The sequence below is a fragment of the Cygnus atratus genome, chromosome 9, assembly GCF_013377495.2.
Source record: "Cygnus atratus isolate AKBS03 ecotype Queensland, Australia chromosome 9, CAtr_DNAZoo_HiC_assembly, whole genome shotgun sequence".
Lineage (NCBI taxonomy): Eukaryota > Metazoa > Chordata > Aves > Anseriformes > Anatidae > Cygnus > Cygnus atratus.
Window position 1 is genome coordinate 6,761,965 of NC_066370.1, and position 23,535 is coordinate 6,785,499.

At 36.7% G+C, this 23,535-nt stretch overlaps 1 protein-coding gene across 1 annotated transcript; it reads right to left on the reverse strand.

Moving 5' to 3' along the window:
- Positions 1 to 3,076: 3,076 nt before the first annotated feature.
- TRIM42 (tripartite motif containing 42) lies at positions 3,077 to 11,381 on the reverse strand. Its single transcript, XM_035544916.1, has 5 exons — positions 11,032 to 11,381; positions 8,464 to 9,170; positions 6,349 to 7,172; positions 5,423 to 5,650; positions 3,077 to 3,163 (listed from the first exon to the last, which is right to left on the reverse strand). The coding sequence occupies exons 1-5, from the start codon at positions 11,379 to 11,381 to the stop codon at positions 3,077 to 3,079; spliced, it is 2,196 nt and encodes a 731-aa protein (XP_035400809.1).
- Positions 11,382 to 23,535: the final 12,154 nt, after the last annotated feature.

Sequence of the window (23,535 nt, forward strand, 5' to 3'; positions counted from 1 at the left end):
CTTACTTGTTGATGCCTCATATCTAGGGGCTATGCTCAGCAGGGTGGATTGGCTAGTTGGTTTGTGGCAACAAGGGCTAGCCAGCTACTCCTCCAACGTATCTCCTATCTGCCAGCCTCTCTACCATCCAGGAAGACAGAGATGCCACTGGCTCAATCTGTATTTTAGACTGAAGTTGATCTTGATTTTGTCACTTAAAGTGAGTAGCCACCATCCCAGAATGTTTGCTTTCAAATTGTCATTATTTTCTTCAGGCCTACTGTTTGCTTTGGTAAATGTATGGCTTTAAAGGAGGTGATCTGACAGCCACCTTTATTTTGTGATATTTTTTTCAGCAGGGTTGCTTAGAGATATTCCAAGAGACAAATGGTGATGAAATTAAATGATGGCTCATCTAATATTCAATTACATATATGTCTTTCATTTGTTCACCTTGGCACCCTGCCCAGCACAAATAGATGCTTATTGTTCCTTAAATAAATTACACTGGTTCCAAACTGCTCTGCAGTTAGGTACTTACAAGAGTTCTGGGTTTATTTGCTGGCACAGGCTGTTGTAAAGATACTCAACCTTCTGTGTTTTGGCTTCTGTTACACTCATTACCTTGAAAAGTAATTATGCAAATATCACACAGCGTTAAGTTCAGGCAGGCTTTTATTTATTTATAAACACCTCAAAATTTCAATTTAAGGGCACGCAACTGAAAAATGTCTGCACAGGGTGAGAGATAGTGCTGCCTCCCCACCGATTGCTGCAATTCAGCAGCAAGCGGTAGATAAGCAATGCTGTCCCATTCTTTGCCTTGCCTGCTTATTGAAAGAAGAAGTGCAGTAAATTGGGCTGCAGACATCTAGTCATCGTGGGATTTGGCTGTGCTTATAACAGGCAGGCACTGAACTGTATGTGAAGAACTTAATGCATTTTTTTTCTTCTCATGAAAATAAAAAGGCAACCCTGGAGAAAAATGAGCTGAGATAGAGATGTTTGAAAGGTAATGTGTTTGAAAAGAAACATAGGTTTCCAGCACCCCCACAATAATTAATAAAAACCTTAAAGCTTGCAGGGTGGGACTGATTCTGATCTCTTGGTGATATTGATAAGATGTTGCCCTATACATTTGATCAGAGTCACTGTTTACTTGAAATAGGAATTGAAGCTTTGCAGAGAAATGTGTACTGCAAATTGCATCTCTTAAGAACTGCTGGGTACGAAAGGCTGCTATTGCCAATGGGTGCAAAGGGATTTTATACAGTTGATCCAAACTGCAATCTTATTCATCTACAGAGAAATATACCAAAAGGAATGCCAGATGGGTGATCTTCTGGGGTTCTATAGACCATCAGTAAAAACTCACATGTCCTTGAAATAGGTGTAAAATCTCACTGTCTGGGGAAGGGTTCTAAAGAGCCATGAGTATTGAAGGAATAATTAGGTTTTACTATCAGGAGAGCTCAAATGTTTAGATTTCTGCAAAAATCAAGCAGAATTTTTTAGACTGTGGGTGCTATTCGTGTATGAAGATAAGGCCCCTTTTAAAGTGTTCAGAATAAGCTTCTTAAAGTCAGGTACTCCTATTATTGTTTGAAATATATTTGAAAACTATTTCATAATATGTTTGAAAATGCAATCCTCTTTTACCTTTAATGGCTTTTGCCCCTATGTAGTGACTTCATCCAAAGAAAAGTATGCTGTCAAGGAAAGACTGCACAGGGATCCTGGCAAGAACATACGTGTCACTTGAAGCATCACTAACAGCTCGGTGGCTAGCACAAGACAGAGAACTAGGTGTTCTCAGAGTTCAGATTTTGGTTATGTAGCTGATGTTGTTCCCTTTTTTTCAACCTCTTCCTTTAGCATGTTACCCATCCATAAAGTGGATAGAATGTTACTACCTTGCAGGAATTATGTGAAGCTGAAACGGAGCTTCAGAAATGAGAGGTGCAATAGAAAAAATATATATTAATAATAAACATACCTAAGTTTTCTTATTTGCCTTAAGGAAAGAAGCAGAAGGTCCAGAAATTCCTGGGTAGTATCCATAATGTGTAATTTTCCATAAAGGGTTTCTTCATTCCATGCTGAAGATGAGACATAAACGTGGATGCACAGCAAGGACTTAAAAGAGCTAGTAATGGCCCTAATCCTATTTACTATCCCAAGTAAATGCCTTACTTGAAAGGACTGGAAAGGTAGTTATAAATGTATTTAAATACTTATATGTATGTGTGTATAAAAATATGTATGGAGTGAAATGTGCGTAGATACACATACCTGGGTGGTATGGCTGAAGTTAAAGGGACCATGGAAGATCATACCTGCACAAATTAGGACATTGAGTATTACTCTTGATCATATGAACACAAGGATTTGCTGTGGATCCAGTAACTCCTGCTCAGTGAACTCCTGCTGTGACTTCTCATTTTACATGCAGTTACTTTAAATAAATTGACACTCTGTGTCTCACACAGGTGACCTTCACAGCAGTCAGGTAAACCTGGCTATCATTAAGTAAGTGCATAATGTTACAAAGTTCTGTCTGCCCTCATTTTTGTGTTTGTCCTGCCTGTTGCATGCTTCATTATATGTATGTATGCACATTATACTTCAGCTGAGTAAGGCTGAGACCAAAAATGTGTATATACAGAGTAACTAGTTCTGCACTTTAAAAATAATCAAAACCTGATACAGGCTCCTGCAGCTCTCTGTTAACTGGTATTTGAGTGGTCTCGGAGGTAATAATAGTTGGAATGTTACCTTACAATGCAAATATCTCATTTATTTCCTCTGAAGCTGTGAAAGTCCCTCAAGTAGACTAATGGGTTTTATACTATATTTTTATGCATGGCATAGCTTTTTTCTTAGGCCTCGCTGTTACATCTGGAAAAAGAAAAGATAATGAAAAGGCTGTATTTTTTTATTATTATTTGCCAGAAAGCAATAATAGTCTGAACAGTTCACTCTTAGATCTCTGGCTGCTGACTTGAGTGGGAAAGGGGGCATTACGTAAGAAAGCATTCACATTTTCCAGTTCAACAACAATAGCAACAGAAAGAATCCTGCCTTCATTCGTTGTCTATCATTTCGGTGTATGCAGAGCACCCTGCATACTCTTCTGAATCCCCCATCTGTCTTGAATTATTCTGTGTTCATCTGAAGTGGTTATCTGCAAGTAGAATGTATTAAAGTACAGATTTTGTTATTTTGGGAATCAGATTTAATTAGTGTCTGTTTTCAAAAGAACTTGCCACTTACATGTATATTTTCAAAGCGGCCAAGAGCCCGTTTTATCTATGTTAAACTTTGGAAAGTCTAAATACTTATTTCGGAGGCAAAATAGAAATTGAACTCTTCTAAAAATCTCATATCAAAAATGAGCAATTATCTAATGGCTTGCATTGTAACTAATACAAATACAACAGTACAGTGATTAATACAAAATATTAGGTTTTGACAAGCTTTTCATTTAGGGAAGGTGTTTCAGATATGACCGCAGGGTTTAGAAGCCCACATCCTATTGAAAGTAATTTTTCATTTGGCTTCCAAAGTGATTTTGAAAAAGTCTCCTTCCAACAGTTTCATTGACAAGAATCAGATGAAGATTTAAAAGTGCCTAAGTACCATCAACATTGTCTCTGTTTCTGTGGTTGACAGTCCCAAGAGACAAGTTAAGGAATGTGAATTCTATCGGCATTCATGTCAGGTTACAGGGCAGCTGCAGGCTTCTGCTGTCATTGAGAAGGGGTGGGTATATAGAGGAGCTCTTCCAAGAGTGGCAATACTGGCAGCAGCAGAAGCAGCAGTTGTAGAGTTCCAGCATTTACCCTTCATGGTTTTCTAACTGCCTCCTTCATGCTTTTCATTTGTTCTCCCATGGCAGAAGCAGCCAAATCCTTCATTACTGAAGCAACAAATTTTTGCCTACTCTGTTGAGACATCTCCAGGGAGCCATGGATTTCATCATTAGAGGACTCCACTTGCTTTGTGGTACAGATCTGCATGGTTTGCTAGGGCAGTTAATGCAGCAGTTCCATTCACAAGTAAACCTTCAGTTCCTGTCATTCATCTTCCACAACCTCAACATATACTCAAAAATCACAGAATCATAGAATATCCCAAGTTGGAAGGGACCCATAAGGATCATCGAGTCCAACTCCTGAAAAAAAAATCCACTATATTGTTCATTCCCTTAGCCAGGGAGATGTAGTGGAATTCCATTCATTGACGTCTAAACTAGGATCCAGTTGCCCAGATAATGAACATCTTGTGCCAGTTCAAGGGTGACCTGCCTTCCTAGCTGCTACCTCTGAAGTGCATCTTCCAAGATGCATGCCATCTGTCAGTCCCATGCAGTTGTTATATACCTTTAGACACTTTCTGTGGCATTACGAGCTTATGTTGAGTCAACTGTATTGAACTTTTCTTAGGGAAAGGGGTTGTGCCTTATAAATTCATACAGGTATATATAGTGTTTTCAGTGTTTTAAGTATAGGAGTGGAGCAGTCCAGGAAGGTACTATTTATCATTAGAACTTGCCAAGTGAGTAGGATGTCTGAATGCTATTTCGAAGCTGAGATTTTATTCTCTAAATGTGACAAAGAACAAGAGGCCTGGAAGGTGCAATGCACTTGGTGCAATGAATATAAGAAAAGGTCTGTGAAATGTGTTTGGAACCTAAGAATGGCACCTACCCTTCTCATGGAATACATCTGCATTTTATGCACTACAGCTCGGCAGTACACCCTTTACTGAAAGCTTATCAAGGAAAAAGCATGAATTATGTATTTTTTTCTGCAATCTATGAAAAACTAAACATGACTTGAGCAAGAGACTTGGGATGCCCAAAGGATGTTAAATTTAGTTCATTAAACGTCTCAACTTTTGACACCTTTTTGAAAACCTTCCTATTCCTTTTAACTTTTATCTTTTCAAAACTTTTCTTCCTCTTCTAAAACCACAGTAAAGAAGACTTATGGCCAAAGGTGTCAAAGAATATTCTTAAATTTGTTTGCTTCCTCTCTCCTCTCTCATTTAATTACTGCCTTTTTGTTCTAGCTTGAAAGTTTTTGTGATCTGACTCTTCATATTCTTACTCTGTGTGTTCAGAGAGATTAGTACAAAGGCTGTCTCAGGCCTGAAGTAATATGAATATTACAATGACTCAGCTGATATAATCATAACACAGAATTCCTGCTAGGAAAAAAAAAAAAAGAGAGAGGAACCTTCTACATAGGACAAGCAATTGCAAACTGAGCTAGAAAGAACATGTGGAAAAATCCAGTGTAACTTATTAGCATCACTTACCTAAATAAGCGAATAGTAATCTTCTATTTAAGTAGTCTTCATAAATAGATGGGGGAGAAGACAAGTCCTGAGGCAAGAAATTTAACACAACTCTCTAAAATATGTGAAGAATATACAGTACCTTACAGATTTCACTCCATTCTCCTTCACCACTTTTATTGACAGCACGGACTTTAAAAAGGTATTCTGTATTTGGATCAAGATTACGTATCTCAAGGTTCTGCTGTTGTATTTTGCTTAACAGGCCATCTAGTTGTGTCTGGACAATGTTATCAGAACCAATGCCAACAACTTCATAAAACTCTACCTCAAAGAAATCTACATCTTCTATTGGACAAGTCCAGTAAATCTGTGAAGAGAAAAAAAAAATCTGTAGTGCATAATTATGTACTCTCTATTTTTGCTCATTTTCATTGTTACTTGTTTGGAAGGCTCCAGTTTGGCAAATTTTAATTTTTAAATGCCAAAACAGCTGAAATACCAACCATATCATGAAATATATGAGAAAGATATGCAATTTAGAGTCTTGGAAAATGCTAAGCTTCTTGCCGTGAATTTCATAGTACTCTCTTTTAACGTGCTAAGGGTAATGCAAGCTGATGACAGTCAGTCAGTGCTTTTCAACGTGCACTTTGGATCTTATGCAATTGGCATCCTATTCTTGTTAACATCTCTAAAATGTATAATGAGAAAAATTACACAGACGTGATGTTGCCACATTGAAGGCCAAGACTGGGATCAAATGATTTGTTCTGATGTATAGATATTTAAATACAAACATAGTACATCTGTTTCTTTCTGCATTGGACCTTTCCATATAATATATTTATGACATATATAATAATATAACAAACTTACTGAATATGATAAAGTGCAAATCAATTTATCTCAAAAAGCAAGTTTGAAAAGCATTGCCCACTACTAATAATGTATTTGAACTGATATTGTAGTCAGACTCCTTAGGTACGGACTCTGAACCTCAGAGTGTGAAAACATAATGGTAATAGTTAATCTTTTGCATATATTTAGGATTTGTTAGTGTCTTACTTTGGCAGACCTTGGGTAGACAACAGTCTGGTATATAACAACGTGTCCTGGCACTGAGACTGATAATTTTTCTATAGGTTCTGGACTTGGAAGGTTAACAAACTGATATTTTCTTTCTTTTATTGGAGTTTCACAAGCTGCATCCCAAAATGCACACATGTTATTACTCTGTGTAGAATGATGGGGAGGCATAGAGCTTGGTCGTCTTCCAGGAGTGTTCTTAATCATCGTGCCTGATTCAAACACAGAATTTAAAGATGTGCTTCGGAGCAATGTTGCTTGTTTGTCTTCGTGAGTGCTTGAAACATGCCTTGGAAGCATTATTTCTGGGTTAAAAAAATAGGGATTCTTTTCTGCCTTACTGTCTGATTGTTTTATTCCACTAAGGGATGGGACAAGTCCCTGTAAAATGGCAAAAAGTTCATCAAAGTTGAGTTGAAGTTTTCTTAAAGGATCTTCTCTGAGAAGTGGACTAGGATGGAAAATGGAAGGAATTGCATCTTCTATTTCTTTCACCAAGCAGTGTGCAGATTGTAGAAACACAATTTGACTTTCCTCCTTAAGAGCCTCTTCAGCATACTGAATAAGGCCATCCATATATGAGAGCTGACTGGATGTATAGTTTACATATTCTGAAATTTCTTTCTGTTTTTTAAGTTCAATGTTCTCAAGCAACTCCATCATCTCTTTTTCTTGTTCATGAAGAACCATACGTAATTTTAAGAATCCATTTCTGATCTCCTTCCTTTTGGCATCCTTGTAGGTCTGGAAATTATTTTTTAACAAGATAACTTCCATTAGATCATTATCAACCCCTTGGCGTGCTGTAAAAAACAACTCAGGTCAGTATTTCCAACTTCATATTAAAATGTACAGATTACTAGAGTCAGAATGATAGGTTGTAGTTTAAAAAAATTTCAGGTTTGGTAGAACATGTCACAAGTGAGAATTTTACTAGTTTGCTGTCATCTCTGTTGCTAGTGAGTCCTGGGGGAAGTTGTTTGGGTTAAAATGTTCACATTTGAGTGGATAAAGTTAGGCAGCTCATTGCTACTTTATTATTATTCCCTCATTTACTCAAATTTATCTCCCCTCAAATAGGCTTCATGATTTTACTCCATTACGTGGGAAATCCTGAAACTTGTAGCTCTATATTATTTTTGGAAATTCATTATGTCAGTATCAAGTTACAATAATGGTACCAAATGCACCTCTGTATAGCCCTGGGTATGACTGTGGCTGACAGTACTTTTCTCTGATGGCCATTATGTGAAGGTGTCATTTAATCTTCTGTCACAAAAATTGAGAATTGTGAAAGAACAGAATCAAAAATACCAGAGGCTGATAGTAAATTTTGTTAGAATGCGGTAATGTTTTGAAATAATGTCACATTACAAAATCCTGTACAAATATTTTCTTTTATTTTCTCTATTTTGAAATTGAGAATATAAAATTTCCAGCTGTTTCTCATTGCATGAGGTTTACTTCTACTTTTCTGAACATTATTTTCCGTGCAATTTCATTTTGTCCGCAACATTTGTGATGTTATATGCAAAGATCAAAATAACTAAAAGAAAATCCTAAATTCCTAAAACCCCAGTCTCTGTTCAGCCCCTTAGTTGCTATGGATGAAGTGTTAGATAAAAGAAGTGACACTGCTGGGCTACCTGAGACAAATGTGGCCATCTTGCCTCTTAGTCTACATAGACATAAGCATAAAACTGACTGAAGAGAGACAATTCATAATTTGTCTGCAGGGAAGGAAGTTCCTCTTCAAACATGTAAAACTCAAAACATTTAATATTTAAAAATAATTTGCAGATATATTTGGTGTTTATTTTACTCTGGGTCTCGCAGCATGGAATGGAGTTTCCCATACCTAGATGCACATTTCTGTTCCTGTCTCACACAGATCCTTCATTCCCTAGTAGTTGAGAGTTGTCTCACAATGCTACACAATTACGGGTTTGTTCCTTTTGTGTTTCCACAGTGGGAACATGCCACCTTTCTGACTCTTGTGCTGTGTAGAGAATCAATGTGGCTTATCAAGCTTAGGTGCAAGCTGCCTTCCTGAGGGGGGCGTGGGGAAGGGTGAGAAGCAGCACGAATACAAACCTCGTTTAAATTTTACAATTGTGCTGGAGAGGGAAGCGGCCTCTTTTGAACATGCAACTGCCAAGGGAATAGTCTCGTGATCGTTGTGCAGTGAGTTCTTGCAGAACCCACAGATCAGTTTGTGGTCGTCCAGACAGTATTCGGAGAGGTGTGAGTTGCAATGTAGCAGGCAGGGCCACTGTTCATTATCTTCTTGGTGTGCTTTGGTGAAAATGTGGTCTTGAGCACCATTTTCACTATGGTATAAATGCAGACATTCATTGCACATGTTAATTCCGCATGTTTTGCATCTTTTGGTTGCCATTCTTCTTCTCTTCCTGCAGATTTCACAGTGGACTGGTCTTTCACTGTAGTCAAATCTCCACCTCAGAATGCCATGTCTGCGCATATATTTCTTGGCTAGTTTTGCTCTGAGGTAATTCTTCCTCAGCTGAATTTTATTAGTGTAGGGGAGACAATGTGCTTTACTACATACTGGGCATACAATGATATAAAAGTTGTCTGTTGCTTCAGCTTTGGTCTTGCTTTTAGTTATACACTTCTCACAAATGCAGTGATTGCATGGCAGCATAAATGGCTGGAGAAACAACTGCTTACACAGCGGACAGGCAAGCTGGTCACGGAAGGCATGGTTAGAGGCATTCCTTTCTGGTATATGGACAAATGCGTTATTCCTAGTTCTAAATCTTGACATGACATCTTTTGACCTAAATAAAATCAAACAGGAAAAAACAAAGCAACAAAAATATGACATCTGAATGTTAGGGTACCATCTGAGAAACAAAATGGATAGCATAAGTAGTTCTGCTTTGCATGCCAACAATCCTTCTATTCCTACTGGATATTTTATTTAAACAATTGGGTTAACATTTAAGAATCCATTTTCTTTTCATCTTCATAACTGTTTCACTATATTTTGAATGCTGTCGCCAACAATGGGGAAAACCAGACATCTTAGTCGCTGCAGGTCTGTCTAAATTTGTTGAGTTATTGCTGGTGGACTGTTTGTATATATATAGCTTGGTTTACTATAAACTGAAATGTATTTTGTCTCCTTTTCTTGTCTGATTAATTTTAAAAATGAAAACAACAAATACCTAGAATGAAGAAAAAAAATTTCTGCAATTCATATGAAACACTTTGTTTTGTTTCAGAGGGTGTTGGTTTCTTTTACAACTTCTGTAAGATTTTTAGAATATTTTATTTTTAATGAAAACTCTAGACAATAAATGTCAAAATGTTTCAAATGGAATATTTCATCGAGAAAGTAGCATGACTAAGCATTTCACCACTTCTAAAATACTATTAAGGGCATTTCTGCTTAGCATAACAACCCACATTTACATACGATCATCCTAATTTTCAGTCATTTAAAAAATCACTCATTTATGAATTATTTTTGATTTTTAGAATGAATTAACATTTTTCTTAGTTTTAGTAGCAGCCTTATCATTGATTCTTTTATATTAATTGCCAAAACTTTCAGATGTGGATAATTTTATTTAAATGATTCTAATTATTTTAGAAAAGGACTGATTTTTCAGGATATGCTAATCGCTTTTCTCTTCAAATCTTGGTTGTCCTAACCTGCCTCTCAGCCTGTGGACATTATTGTAAAAATACAGCATTACTTTATGATGGCTCTTTTACTGTTTGCTAGATCTTTGGTGTGAGCACCATTATTCAGGATGGACCCCTGGTTCTAAGACACTCTGGCTTTCTGCTGTGTCTGAATGTAGCATACATGTTGCTATTACTTTCCTTCTGACCTTTTCTTCCCAGATGTTCAACCATGCTATCTGTTCTTCTCGGCACTCTAACAACAACAGGGAGAGGGAGAAAAAAAATAGTAAACTAAAGAGAATAGAATTTCTTGTTGATATGAGGATTCCTTCTGATCTCTCAGAAGTTTACTTAGGTAGGAATGCACTGTGCATTTCCAGAGGTCGTTTCTTCTCTGTCTGCTATTCTTCTAATCTAGTGTTCTTTTGCCAATTGTCCTTCCCCCCCAGAATACCTTTTTTGTTGAGTGCTCTCTAGTTTAGCATTTCTGTATTTAATAATCAGCCCCTCCCTTCTGATTTATCTTCTAATATTACTATGCCCTCTTTCCGTTCTCTGTGTGACATTTCTTGAGCTTTTATAATTGTCTTTTTTTTTTGTCTTACTCTGATTACAACTGCTTCCTTCCCTTGCCAGTTAACTGCAGTTTTAATACTGTTTGTTTTAATCCATTTTTTCCTGTGTCCTTGTCTTGAAGCCCCATGCTGATAACATATTCATTTTTTCCTCCTTGTTTTAAGGTTCCCTGTATATCTTCCTTCTTGTCCCTACATAGATTTTCACTCTGTGGGAAGTATAGTGGTGTTCTGGAGTAGTCTTTGCCCCAGTTAATGGCAAGCATAACATTTCACTAATATCAAGATAAAACTACATTTTCTGTTTGTAAATAGAAAGATATCCTGTGTTTATTTGGAATTGCTCCAATGAACCAATGTGTCTTATGTTCCTAAATGGAAACTAGAAAAACAAAACTCCAAGAAATGAAGAGCTCATGACTCCACTTACTGAACAGTTGCTGATGATCTTGACTGTTCGTAGATGGGGTTTCTGCAGCATTTGCTTGCATAGTACTGACATGCTGAATTCTCTCCACCGTAGCAGCAGCATTTGCAGTCTGGGTTATTTGAACAAGAGCAGCAGCACCACCAGCAATTTGCGTGCTCTGCACATGAGCAGTGGCAGCACTGATAAGGTTTGTCTTCTTCATATGGACATGGGAAACAGGTGCAGTTCTGCTCGCTGGTAAATAGGAAGCGCCAACATAAGCAGCATTCTTTCTTTCTGCTATGGCAAGTCAGGTAAAAGCAATTTGAGAAGCATGGGCAAATTGAAAAGGTACATCCATTTTCATCCATCCCTTTATCAGACACTTGGAAAAAAATCCATTGACCCTTTAAGCTTCTCTGCAAACTACAGCAATAGAGCTCCAAAAAGGCACAAGCTGTGTCAGGGTGGGTCAGGGTCTGTGCTGTGGCAACACACGTCATTCTACATGGAAGCTGATGTCACAGTGACATTCAAATAAGGGCACACACAGAATTTTATACACATGTACCTGATATGCCGTATGTAGCTATCTAATAGTTTTTCTGAAATTTAGCAATGCAATTTGTGTTAATAGGTTAATCTATAATTGGGGATTACTAAAATGGTCTTGGCATAGTTTATTGTAACCGCTCCTTTAAGCCTTTTTCCTCAAAGTCTGTTCTAATTTTTAATTAATTGAGAGCCCTACAGACCACAATGTCTGTGTCATTTTATGCGACCAACTGCATGATGAGCTGTAATGGGTTCTTTGGAATGGTTGTAGTCTATTGCATCAATCAAATTTTCATTCAGAAGCTTTAGACCTGTGTGCTGAACAGCTTTCCACAGTATAACTTGGACCTTTAGTGGATGGTATTTATGCCACTTGTCTTTCTAGTTTAATCAACTGTAAGGCTTTTTTATTGTGCATAGTTAATTTTGGGAGATCAATAAGCATTTGCATCAATAAGTAGAATAAATGTTTATCTGCTTTTCTTTTCCAAAATGTTCATGATGGCTAGGTGTGCAGTAAGGAGAGAAAAAAGTATTAGTCCTGTGTACCATGTGCTAGTACCTAGACAGACTTCTCCGTTTTGACATAATGCAGAGGTTAGATAGCAACTTGTACACATTTTTAGCAACACATAACTTTTTCAAGGGTTCTCTTGAGTTGTGCTTTTCTACTGAGTACTTGGACTTTGTCTGCACTGCCCCATGTAATTCCCCTAAACAGTCTTTATTGCTCCAGTTTTTGCTTTACCAAAACTACTTGCATTGACAGCCTCATTCCTGCGGTGCTCTGAGTATAGGTGGCTCTCTGTAACTCCGTGTGGACATGCAGCCAGTTCTAAGGTGGTCCCATTTCATGAATATGTTTATTCTCATCTAACAGATATTGAAAGATCAAATCAGACTGGCTGCTAGAGAAACCAGATTAGATGCAGTAGCTGCAACCAAACAGTCAGACTTCTAATAGCGTTTGCAGACATGTTTCTCCACGTCCATGCCTATGTTGTGGTTTGATCTGATTGTCATTTTCATCATAGTTCTCATGATAACCAGTGTGTGATGTGTTTGACTTCATCAAAATAAGCCTGACCCTGAAAGCTTTGAGGATTTTTGGACACTTATGATGTGTGGCCATCACTCTAGCACTAAAGGGAAGCCAAGGAGAGATTTAAAAAGGGAGAAAGCAAGAGACCTTTGTTTCCCATATTCTTGTTTCACAGAAGAATGTAAAGGAAGCACTGTCTTGATGAATCTAGAAAATATAACCTCTGCTGCCTTCAAGTGCTCATTTAGATTAAGATGAGCTTGAGAGTCAGGGAGAAAAGGAAGAGGAAGTGTTAACTCCCTTAGAATGGGGACGGGAACACCTTTCATATAAAACCATATAGTCCAACAGGATTCATTCTCTAAATGATACAGTTGTTATTTCAATACGTTGCAGTGATTTAAGAGATTAACTCACAGCAGCATGTGGAAATGTTGGGGGGGGAGGGGGGAGGGTGAGAGGGGAGAGGAGGGTAGATTTACAATAAAATATATAAGAAGCCTGATGTGGTACAATCCAAAACTGACTCATTCACTACTGAATTGCTTCTGAAAGCATTATTTCTGGCTAGCTGTGGTTTGCCAATAGCAACCAACCCTTTCTTCATAAGAAAAATCCCTGTTTCTAGCTCATTGTTTTCACCATCACTTTAGAGATAATCTGATTCATATATGTAGTCACTCCACTGGCTAGGTAATTCTAATGTACATTTAACAGTCATTCAAGTTCTCTTTGACCTCAAAAGTATTTTACATAATATACACTCCAAAAATTACAATCCTTAGTTCTGACTGAGAATGAGAAATATTGTATTTATGGAGCATATTATTTGAGGGAAAACTGATAGTAAACAGTGCCACAGGAAAGGAGTCAGTAATGACATTTTGTGTATTTCTTCATTAGAAAGTTATCAGTGATCACATAGTCACAAAATTACTGCCAGCAACTTATAGCTAAGAACTATGCAGAATAAAAAAAGAGGAAGATATATCACACTTAAATAAAATGGATATTTTTGAAGTATCAGGACCTGATAAAATTCATCCAAGGAATACAGAGGAATGCCTGAAATAGTCACAAGAGTTTTACAAGTTCTTCTTGGAGAACTCATAAAAGGCACTGGAGAAGATACTGGACCAGATGAAATTTAAGACTATGCTATTTAGGAGAAAATCTAAGAAACCTCATTTTGGAAGAAAAGCCTTTCCCACAGAATGAGGGCTTTCTAGTGCTTGCATGCCAAAGAAATCATAGTATTTCATGCCCTTTTACACAGATATGGAAGGGATTAAGTGAAAGGCTACAAAATGCTTTAGATGATCTATTTGTCATAGAAATTAAGAAACTACAGTAGCATACTGCTACTATGGTCTGCATGCACAGTCTTTCACAACTTATTCCTTATTCCTGTTCTGTGCAGCATTGTTGCTGTCACATGTCACTGTCACAATGTGAGTCCTGTAATTCTATGGAACAAATAAAAGTTGGGGCATTTCACAGAATGACTGTAAATAATAGGCTAGTATTAAGTCTCCCCTTTCCCAGCTGATTTGGCTCCAGCTCTCATGTGCTTCATCTGGTGACTGCACTCATTCCCTCAGCCTGATGTCCAGCTGAGCACTGCGTGTTAATATATAGATAGAAAGGTAACTAAATAGAAATATGTGTTAATAAATAGGCTATGATTAAAAGGAAAAACAACAACAGAATTCACTCTACCACATTGATTAAGGGAAGATGAAAAATGCAAGTGAGGCAGGTCAAGATAGGAAAAAAGTCTTTATGGATTTAGGCATGGGGAACTAAAGGTGTCCTAAGCAGAACTTCCCTACAGATGGGGAAAGAGTGATGGGGAGTTCCTTCACTCCTAAGAAACCATCTGACGAGGTTTACAATAAATGTAAAAGAAAAATAAAATAGGTACTTTTTAAAGAACTTGTGAGGAGCAAAATAAATAAATAAAATAATAATAATAAATAATAATAATTAAAAAAAACTCCTGGCAAGGAAAACTACAAGTGTAAACACTTAATCTTTAATTGAAATCTGAAGACAGTGTTTGCTGCTTATATGTCCCTGCAGAGAAAATGGGGAATATGCATACCCACATGCACTGCAGAGGTGAAAAATCTTCTTGAGCAAATTTGATTCCTCTGTGTCTGGTCTTGCACTTGAATGAGTGCTTTTTATCAAAACTGGAACTATTACATCACCGACTGCTAACTTTCAGTTCTACTTTCAGGTTTTTGGTTGTTTACTTTCTACTTTTCTTGAGGTCTCCACACTTACAACATGCTTACCTCTTCTATGAGACTGTCAAAGAAACATTTGTGTCAGGATATGAGACTCATCTTTACCAGTTTTCTCATCAGTTGGAAGGTTCAGGATGCATAAGTCCAATGAATAGTATTTCACACTGGAAATCCTACTTTTTGTAGCCTAACAGACTGTTCCTTATGCTGTTTCTTCTTTCCCCAATTTAGTTTTTAGATATTTTTCTGGTGTTTTGGAAATGCATAGGACTCCTTTATAAAGAGTCTTCTCCTATCTTACATAACAGGAGTGAATAAAGTTTTCTATTGTTAAAGGTTTTCATTCAATTATTTAAGAGAGAGTGAGAGAAAGTAAATTCTTCTGCCTAAATGCTTAGGTTTCTATACCAACTATTTGAATTATTTCTTCCCTAAAGGTTTTTTTATTATTGTATTACAGTGGGGGACCTACATGCATCAGTGCTGTTGCTAAGTGAAAAATGATGCATCATTTACAGTCAGGCTTATTGTTTGAGGTAATTGTAAAGAAATTAACTGAAATTGCTGTCTCATTGGCTGCAGAAAATCCCATGTAGTTAGTAGCTAGTGGACTCCATCTCTGCCTCAGTGCTTGATCCACAGATGATACGGACCTTTCAGTTTTGTGGTTGCTGTTGATTCTTGAAGATTTTAGCCTATAAATACATCAAATGTATAAGATGTTGTAAGTCATGCTATGCTCTAGCAGGATAGTTTAGCACCAAGAAATAAAAACTTTGACTTCCATCTCACCTGTTGGTACATTCTAGGGGCTATTTTATCAGAGCAAAATGGAACACTAGAGCATATCAATACTTACAAGGTTCACAGGTTGGGATCTAAAAGCTGAACTTCCATCACTTGGAAAATTACTTTGCTTGGAAGTAAACATCAAAGAACTGAGCGTGTTTTCTGAAAGACATTTTACTACTTCGTTTAAATAAATGTAGTGCTCTTTCATAGAAGTAATGGGAGGAATCCACTTTTCTTTAAATTAATTTGTAAGAATTTGCCTAAAGGCTTACACAGTGAACTTCAATCTATACTATATCCTCAAACTTGTAGCAGGCACTGCTTGTGATAACGTGTAAGAGTCAATTAAATCATAGTTTGTTATTTTCTCCTCTCTTGTCTGTCTGAACAATTAAATTTTTAAAGTAGGAAAATGAATTTGCCATTTTCTAAATAAATGAATGATCAGTAGCATAAAGTCTGGCTTAAACAGGAACCTGTTCTGGTGCAAAAGGAGGTATTTCTGGAACATCAGGTAAATCACAAACACTGCATTGAATGATAATCGTGCATAAAACAAATTTACATTTGATTCTATGTTTGTTTTTTCCATTTGATTCTTACATTGCAAGACCCCCTAGGACAGTTTTTCTGGACTGCCACCACTTTCCTACTGAAATGGCAATGTTGAAGGATATGGCTTCTTAGATGTGTTGACTCATTAAGATTACAACAATGGGATGAAATTGGGTTTAATTTGATCTCAGTACCATCTACAATATTTTACTAGGAGAGCAGTGACACTGAGTTGGAACAACTGATAGAGGAAAATGAGTAATAGGAAAGATTAGTCTTTTGTAAAGCTTTGTGAGTACAAAGAACAGTGTATAGCTGAGGCATTTAAAAAAAAAAAAAAGGTACCGTAATAACAGCTGGATTATAAATGAAAAAAATGTGAGACAATGGTCTATCCTCTTACGGTTAGCTGCTCAGAAGTGCAAAATGAGCAACTGAAAAACAAACTACAGATTGATCCATCATTCCTTCTTTCTGTATCTTCATATTCTACATAAATCCCATTATTTGGTAAGAAAAATAACAAAAAACCACAAACTAAACAGACAAAAAAAAAAACAACACAGGTTTGGGACCAAGCCAAAACCATCATGTGAGTTAGAGAGCTAAGTGGCATTCAGTGATATGTAGCATATATCCCAGTTCCTTTCCATGACCACTAGACCCTTTCTTTCTAGCAGTGATGATCCTCCCTTTGTTTTCCACTTTTCTTTGTTCATCTGTCTTTTCTTCCAAACAATTTTAACTTCTTGGCATACAATTCTTATAAAGAATGTGGCTGATGACAGGAATCCCAAAGGAGCGGAGGATGAAAGATAGTATAAATACTTTTGTTGCTAATAAGGAAAAAATGTCTCCTTGTTCCCTGCTACTTGTGAACCTGCAGCTTTGTTCTTACAGGAAAAGTAGCTCCTGGCCAAGCTTTTTCATGTTCACTGACTGATGTGAAAAAATTCATCAACCAGTAATAAATGAGTGGAGATTAAGCGGAAGAGGATAAATAGCATGAAGTTCCCATATGCTGTAGAATTTTAAAGGAAAAAAAAATAAAATTAAACCAACCAAATCGACAAAACTTTGGGTAAGATGTTCTGAGCTAAGGAGTTTCTCTGCATTCTAGATTTAGTCATGGTTTGTCACCAAATGAAAAAGTACAGTGGTGTTTAAGATGGATATAATTTCTGAACAGCAGAAACTTTCCAGTTCTGACACAAGTGCAACACTGAATGGCATAGGCTAAAACTGTCAAGATAGCTGGGCAGCCACTAGTAAATTCTAGTGTATTGGTGTAGCGTGTTAAACATAAAACAGTCCTTGTGCTAGCGTATTTTCTTAAGCATTAAGAGTATCCATAGATTTAACTACAAATCTCTTACAACAATATATGTATTATGCAGGGAAGGCAGAATAGCTTTTTTTTTTTTCTTTTTCCCTCAAAACTGTGTAGAGATGTGCTGCTGATTTCTGTGGAGTTACAATTTCGTATACCACTTCAGAAAGGTGCACATTTCACCACACTAAACTATGACAAATATGTGATAAAGTCTAGCACTTGTTTTTCAGCTTTCTGTTAGACAAAAAATGGTAGCAAAATTAGGGGGCAAGGTCACCTACTACTTGCAAAAAAAAAAAAAGTAGTTAGCACATTGAAAAGCTAATATTTTATTAATTGAAAACAACAACAAAAAATCTTTTTCTAGACTCCCTAAAAAGAAGGTGCCCTTAGGCTATCGGTAAAGCAGCATTTAAAATAAGGGTCTGACATCCCCAGGATGTGTTTCTTTCATTTTTCATTTGATCTCTCTTCAAGCTTTCAGAACAAGGAAGCAAAATGACTTTTTAGGGCCTGAAATATATTTATGAAAATGTATGTTACAGAATTAAGCAATATATGTTAGTTCATAAAGAACTGTTTGTATTGATACAAAAGTTTAATCTTACGCTGGGTTTAGTATTTTACTTTTGACCCATTTTTGCAAATAATTTCTACACATTCCATTCATTAAAAGCATTTTGTCACCAGAATAGAAGATCAGGTTGGGGGGGGGAACTGAAGTTGAATCAAACCATATGGTTTCCTTTTTATGTCACACGAGAATACTGGTGTGCATAAGAGCTACGTGCCAGAAACATCAATGAATTGTGATTTGATGAAAGTGAATCCATTTGACAGTGGCTGATCTGCACAAAAAAGTTTGTATGAAGTTGCTATGATCAGCCCACAGCTTAGAAGAAAAATGTTATCTTTATAGGACCTTGTGTCTTAAAAGCTTGACAGGAACAACAAACCCATGCTATTTCACATACTGTTGTCAGACACCTTTAGGAGATCGACGACTATGCAAGAAACAACTAGGGAGGAATGAAGCCTGATTTTCCTGAAGCCAATTTAGAAGCATCCCAAAGCCAGCATTAATATCAGGGAAATCATTACCATTAATTGTTACTGGATGTAGTTGCAGGAAGCAGGAAATAACAAATGTTTTGTGTATTTGGAGGTGGTGGCTTTTATTTTGTTTTGCTTTGCGGTTAAAGCCCACTGTTGGATTACTGTTCTCTCCATGAGCTTGCCTTGGGTATTGATGAAAGGTGAATTCTCAGCTACTGTGATCACAGGTATTCTTATGGCAAGGTTTGCCATGAGCTTTGCAATGAAATGTATTCCAGTCCTCTGAGAAGAAAATTGCCATGTGTTTGTAATGGAGGAACTCCCTGGCCTGAGATGTTTCCTGGCTTGTCCAACAGTGCCTGGGAGCTCGCATTGGCACCTGCTGTAACAATTGACGTTGTGTAAATGTCTACCTAGGGTGACAGCCAATAAGAAGAGTCAATATAACCTTTTGGCAGCTTAAGCCAGGACCAAAGACAGGGTGCAAGTTCTGCTCATTAGCTTTTATTGCCTCATTTATTTATTTACCTCCAGCCACCTATTAGTGTGGTTAAACTGACATGCATCTGGCTGAAGGCGAGAAAGAATCTGCTTCATTTTCAGATTTAGTGTTTTAAGTTCCACTTCTGACTGAAAAATAAGTTATTTGAGATACTGCACAGAGTATTAATTATTTAACTTTGGGAAAATCTTTTCCCCTGGCAATACCTGAAGATCAAAGAACATCTAAGGGTCAAATAAATCTTCAACAATATTTGTTCCAGTATTTGAGGCTTAGATGGGTAAGATCTGTATAGGACCAACACCACCTGCCCCTCCCAAACCAGCTCTCAGTCTTAAGTATTCAGTGATGAGGCTGGGGTGAAGGAAAGGTAACGCGATTTTCCCTATTTTGTAACAAAGTCGGACGAGAAGTACATAACTTGTACAAGGTTATGTAAGCAGTCTGCAGCGGATCCTGGAATTCAAACCACCTTTACTCAGTGTCAGCCTAAAACCATAAACATAGGCTCTGGAGAGCTACTACAAACCACAGCGTTTTATCAAGCAGAGGAGTAGGTGGGAGATTTTATTTTTTAATAGTAATTTCTTAAAAAGAGGTAAGGAGAAATAGTTGACAGATCTTAGGCATTAACAGAAGACTTTGGCTTCCTTCTCTCACTTGATCGGTCTAGTACCTTAAGGGGAATGGAAGAGACTCAAACTATAACTGTGAACAGAGTTTTTTCCGCAAGCTTTTACAAGTGGAGGCCCAATATTTCTGCATGTAAGGTCTTCTGTTTTTCTTTTTTGTTTGTTTGTTTGTTTTTGGTAGATGTAACTTTAAAATAACATTAGCTCATTTGTAAATATGCTATAGTAACAGAAAAAAATGTTTTTTGAAATAGAGATGATATGAGCAATACTGGAACCATGTACTACTTAGATGTCTTCAACAACTGACATTTTCAAGGAACCTCATACCTGAGGCTTCTTTTGCATTATGATGCCTTGATTTATTTTATTGTAAGGATTTTGCAAACATTTCCACATCAAGAATGAAAAGCCTCCTTTTCTCTCTCCCTCTTTCTTTTCATTTGTGGCATAAATAGATTAACAGGCTCTACAGGACTTGGGAAGGAAAAGCTTAGAAGATTTATTGTTTAGGATACAATTTGTAGGGAATATTTTATCATGGTTCAAGTTCCAGTGAAAATCATGATAATGAAATAAATACTGCTTTTGTCTGGATCCTCAGCTTCCACATACAGTATTCTTTCATGTACGTTTGCTCATTTTGTAATTGTATAACAATGAATCATTATGTTTAATGAATAAGTTGCAGGACCCTCCTGCTCTCTCAGCTTCTGTCTGCAGTTTCGTTTCCCTGTTCTTAATTCCTTTTCTCTGTTACAATACTTCCATTTAATACATTATGACAAATTCTGATATTACTTTATTCCAATTAAGAGCAAAAAGATGAACTTCTGAAGCCACCAACTACTGCTTGTGTCAGACATCTTGGCACTTACGTCCTACCATAGGGAGGGACTATCCTCTAAGGAAGTGCAAGTAACTGTGAGGCGTAAACCACTTTGGTTTGCAAATGTATCTGTTACACGTAATCATTTGTATAACAAAAAAGTGTAGGGAGCCCATACATAGACTAGAATATTTTATGAACCTAGACTTAATTCAAAACTAAAAGTGAGTAAATGAAATTTGGATTGATTGCGAATTAACGAAAAAACACAGTTCTGAAGATCTTGCCAGTGGAGTGGGTGGTAGTGTCATATTTCATATTTGCGCTTGATGAATCACTGCAACCTTTTTCCATTCAGAAGTAATGCTAAGTTCAAAGACTTCAGTAATAGGTTATCTGATTGATAAATCCTTGCTGATGTAAAAACAAAAAAAACTGTCCCTAAAACGCTATCTGCACACTTTTAATATTACAGTGCAAATAAGTGAGATTAGAAGTCAAGTTTTCTTTGTTTTCAAGAATATTATGACTTTTTACTTATTTTTCTCAGCTTTATTTACGAAGATGCTTAGGAAATTATGAAACCTTTTTAGATCAGGAAACAAGCTTAAAAATAGTGTCTTTATTTGTATCAAGGCTGGACCAGTTTTGCCAGGTGTTTAAAAATGAGAAGACTGTTTTTTTTTTTTTCCAAAGAATTTGTAATCTAAATATAACTGAATAAAATTATTACAGGTGGTAAGCAGATACAGTAGACCTAGAGAAAGCTATTTCTTTGATTCAGCAATGAGGCAGATTCATATTTCTGACAGCTTTGATTTCTTGGCCCCTGAATATGATATAAAGGGGTAGGTGACCTGCAGTGTATTTCAGGACAGTTCATAACATACAAGCACAGACCCAGCCTCCATGATATCTGAAGTGCCATGGACTCTTCATCTTGACTGCATTTAGATACTAAGTTGTCTGGGTAGACTGAAGCCTGTTTATTTTAAGGGAAGGAGGGTGGCCTAAATAACTGCTCTGCTCTTACTGACACTGTTGGATCTACTTTTTGACTACAGTATTTGCTTTGTCACATACTTTAATTGGAAAGTTCCCACTTTATGAGCACATTTTCTTCTAATGAATTCTTGTTTTGCATTTTATGTTAATATCCTTTTATTTTTATGAACATCAACAACTGTACACTGAACTTCTCATCTTGTCACAATATTTTAATTAGTTTTACTTCTAGGCTTGAACAGCTGCTACCCAACCACGAGAGGGTAGAGCTCTCTGTTACTGAACCAGATCACGTACCATCACTTCTCCTCATCCCTCTTTTATATTGTCTCAGATCGCTTCTAGTACTGAACAGTGAGCCTGGGCATCAGCATCTTACTGATATGCCATCCTGATGTTGCTCATTAAAGCAAATGAAGAATCTCTTTTCCTGTTTATAGGCATCATTTTGAAACACCAACTAACACACACCTCTTTATCTTGCTTTCTAGGAGCAAAAATGAGAATTTCCAAATTCACTCTTTTGTTATCCTTAACATCCTTCTTAAAGGCTAGACTGTGATTAGTAGTGAATACCCAATCTGTATATCCAGAATGAATGCTGGTCATCAAAGCAGTGCAAAATCAGAGTAATTCTGTTCAGAAATAGGAACCTGGCAATGACATATCTCAAAAGACTGCAAGGAAGAAACTGTGTGAGCTTCCTGCTACCTCATTCAGCTGACCTGAAAGATCTGTAGGGAACCAGAATCAAAGAAACTGAAAATACTGTATCGTGTGCCTTTTCATAACAACAATCAAGAGGGGAAGCTTGCAAATTACTTTTTTTTTTTTTAGTGAAATACAGTTTTTAGCTTTAAAATTAGTTAATTGTGTGTGTATGCACACGCATGCATATACACATATCTGTATAGTGGAAATACATTTTTAAAAGTCCACTTAGTTCCAAAAATTTTAGGGTACATTATGAGGGAAGAGAAGAAAAAGAATCCATGAATAGAAGATTTCAATGTTCAGAGTTATTAGTGTGACAAACTTCCTAACTAACATAAGTCTTAGGAATGCGTAACAGAACTTATAAAGCATTTGTGGAATTCAGTGGCTGTGAAAATTGTAATTGCTGGTATTTCAGGTAGAAGTATACCTTTTTACAGAAGACGACATTTTTATTGCAATTGCAGTCTGTAAACATTGTTTTTTACAAAAAAAAAAAAAAAGCATATATATCTATATATAAGAAAAGTGTAAGTCTTCATGACTATCCTGAATGTAGAAGATGCAAAGCATTATTTTTATCTTACGTAATGTGCATATATATATGTGTGTATATATGTAAGGTATAAAATAAAGAATGGTCTAAATCAGGTTCATTTTAAACCCAAAGTGTGAAATGTTCACATTGTCCTATCCTTTCCCATAATCTTATGAAATGCCTCTGGAGTCTTTAGATCTTGTAATGCAGGCTAACCCAAAAGTTAATATATCATATTGTAAAATTCTCTGGGCTGTTACTTATCTCTACGTTATCAAAGTTAATACAGTATACAGTGCATGAAGAAACTGTGTCACAATATGAGTTAGAGAAGGTAGAATAAAATAGAGAATAATTTGAAAAACTCTCCATATTTTTATTTTTTTACTTTTATGCCATTGATGTAGCAATTTTACTAGCAAGCAGATTTTCTGGAAGGGACTGCCCTTCACATGTCTGATGGATTTATTCCTGGACAATACCGCTCTGTTGCTCTCTTTTGGGTCTCAGTATGCCAGGCTCATTTCGGTTTAGATATTGGAAGGTCTGTCTGGCATAATTCTGGGACACTGCCCTTTCACAGACATGACCACAGTATTCCCATTGCTGTGTGTTCTCAGACTAACCAGTGCATTAATTGTACTATTTGTGGAATGACAGATTTATAGTTCGGATGATAGCTAGAAGCAGAAATCTATTCTAAATCTATCAGAGGTTACT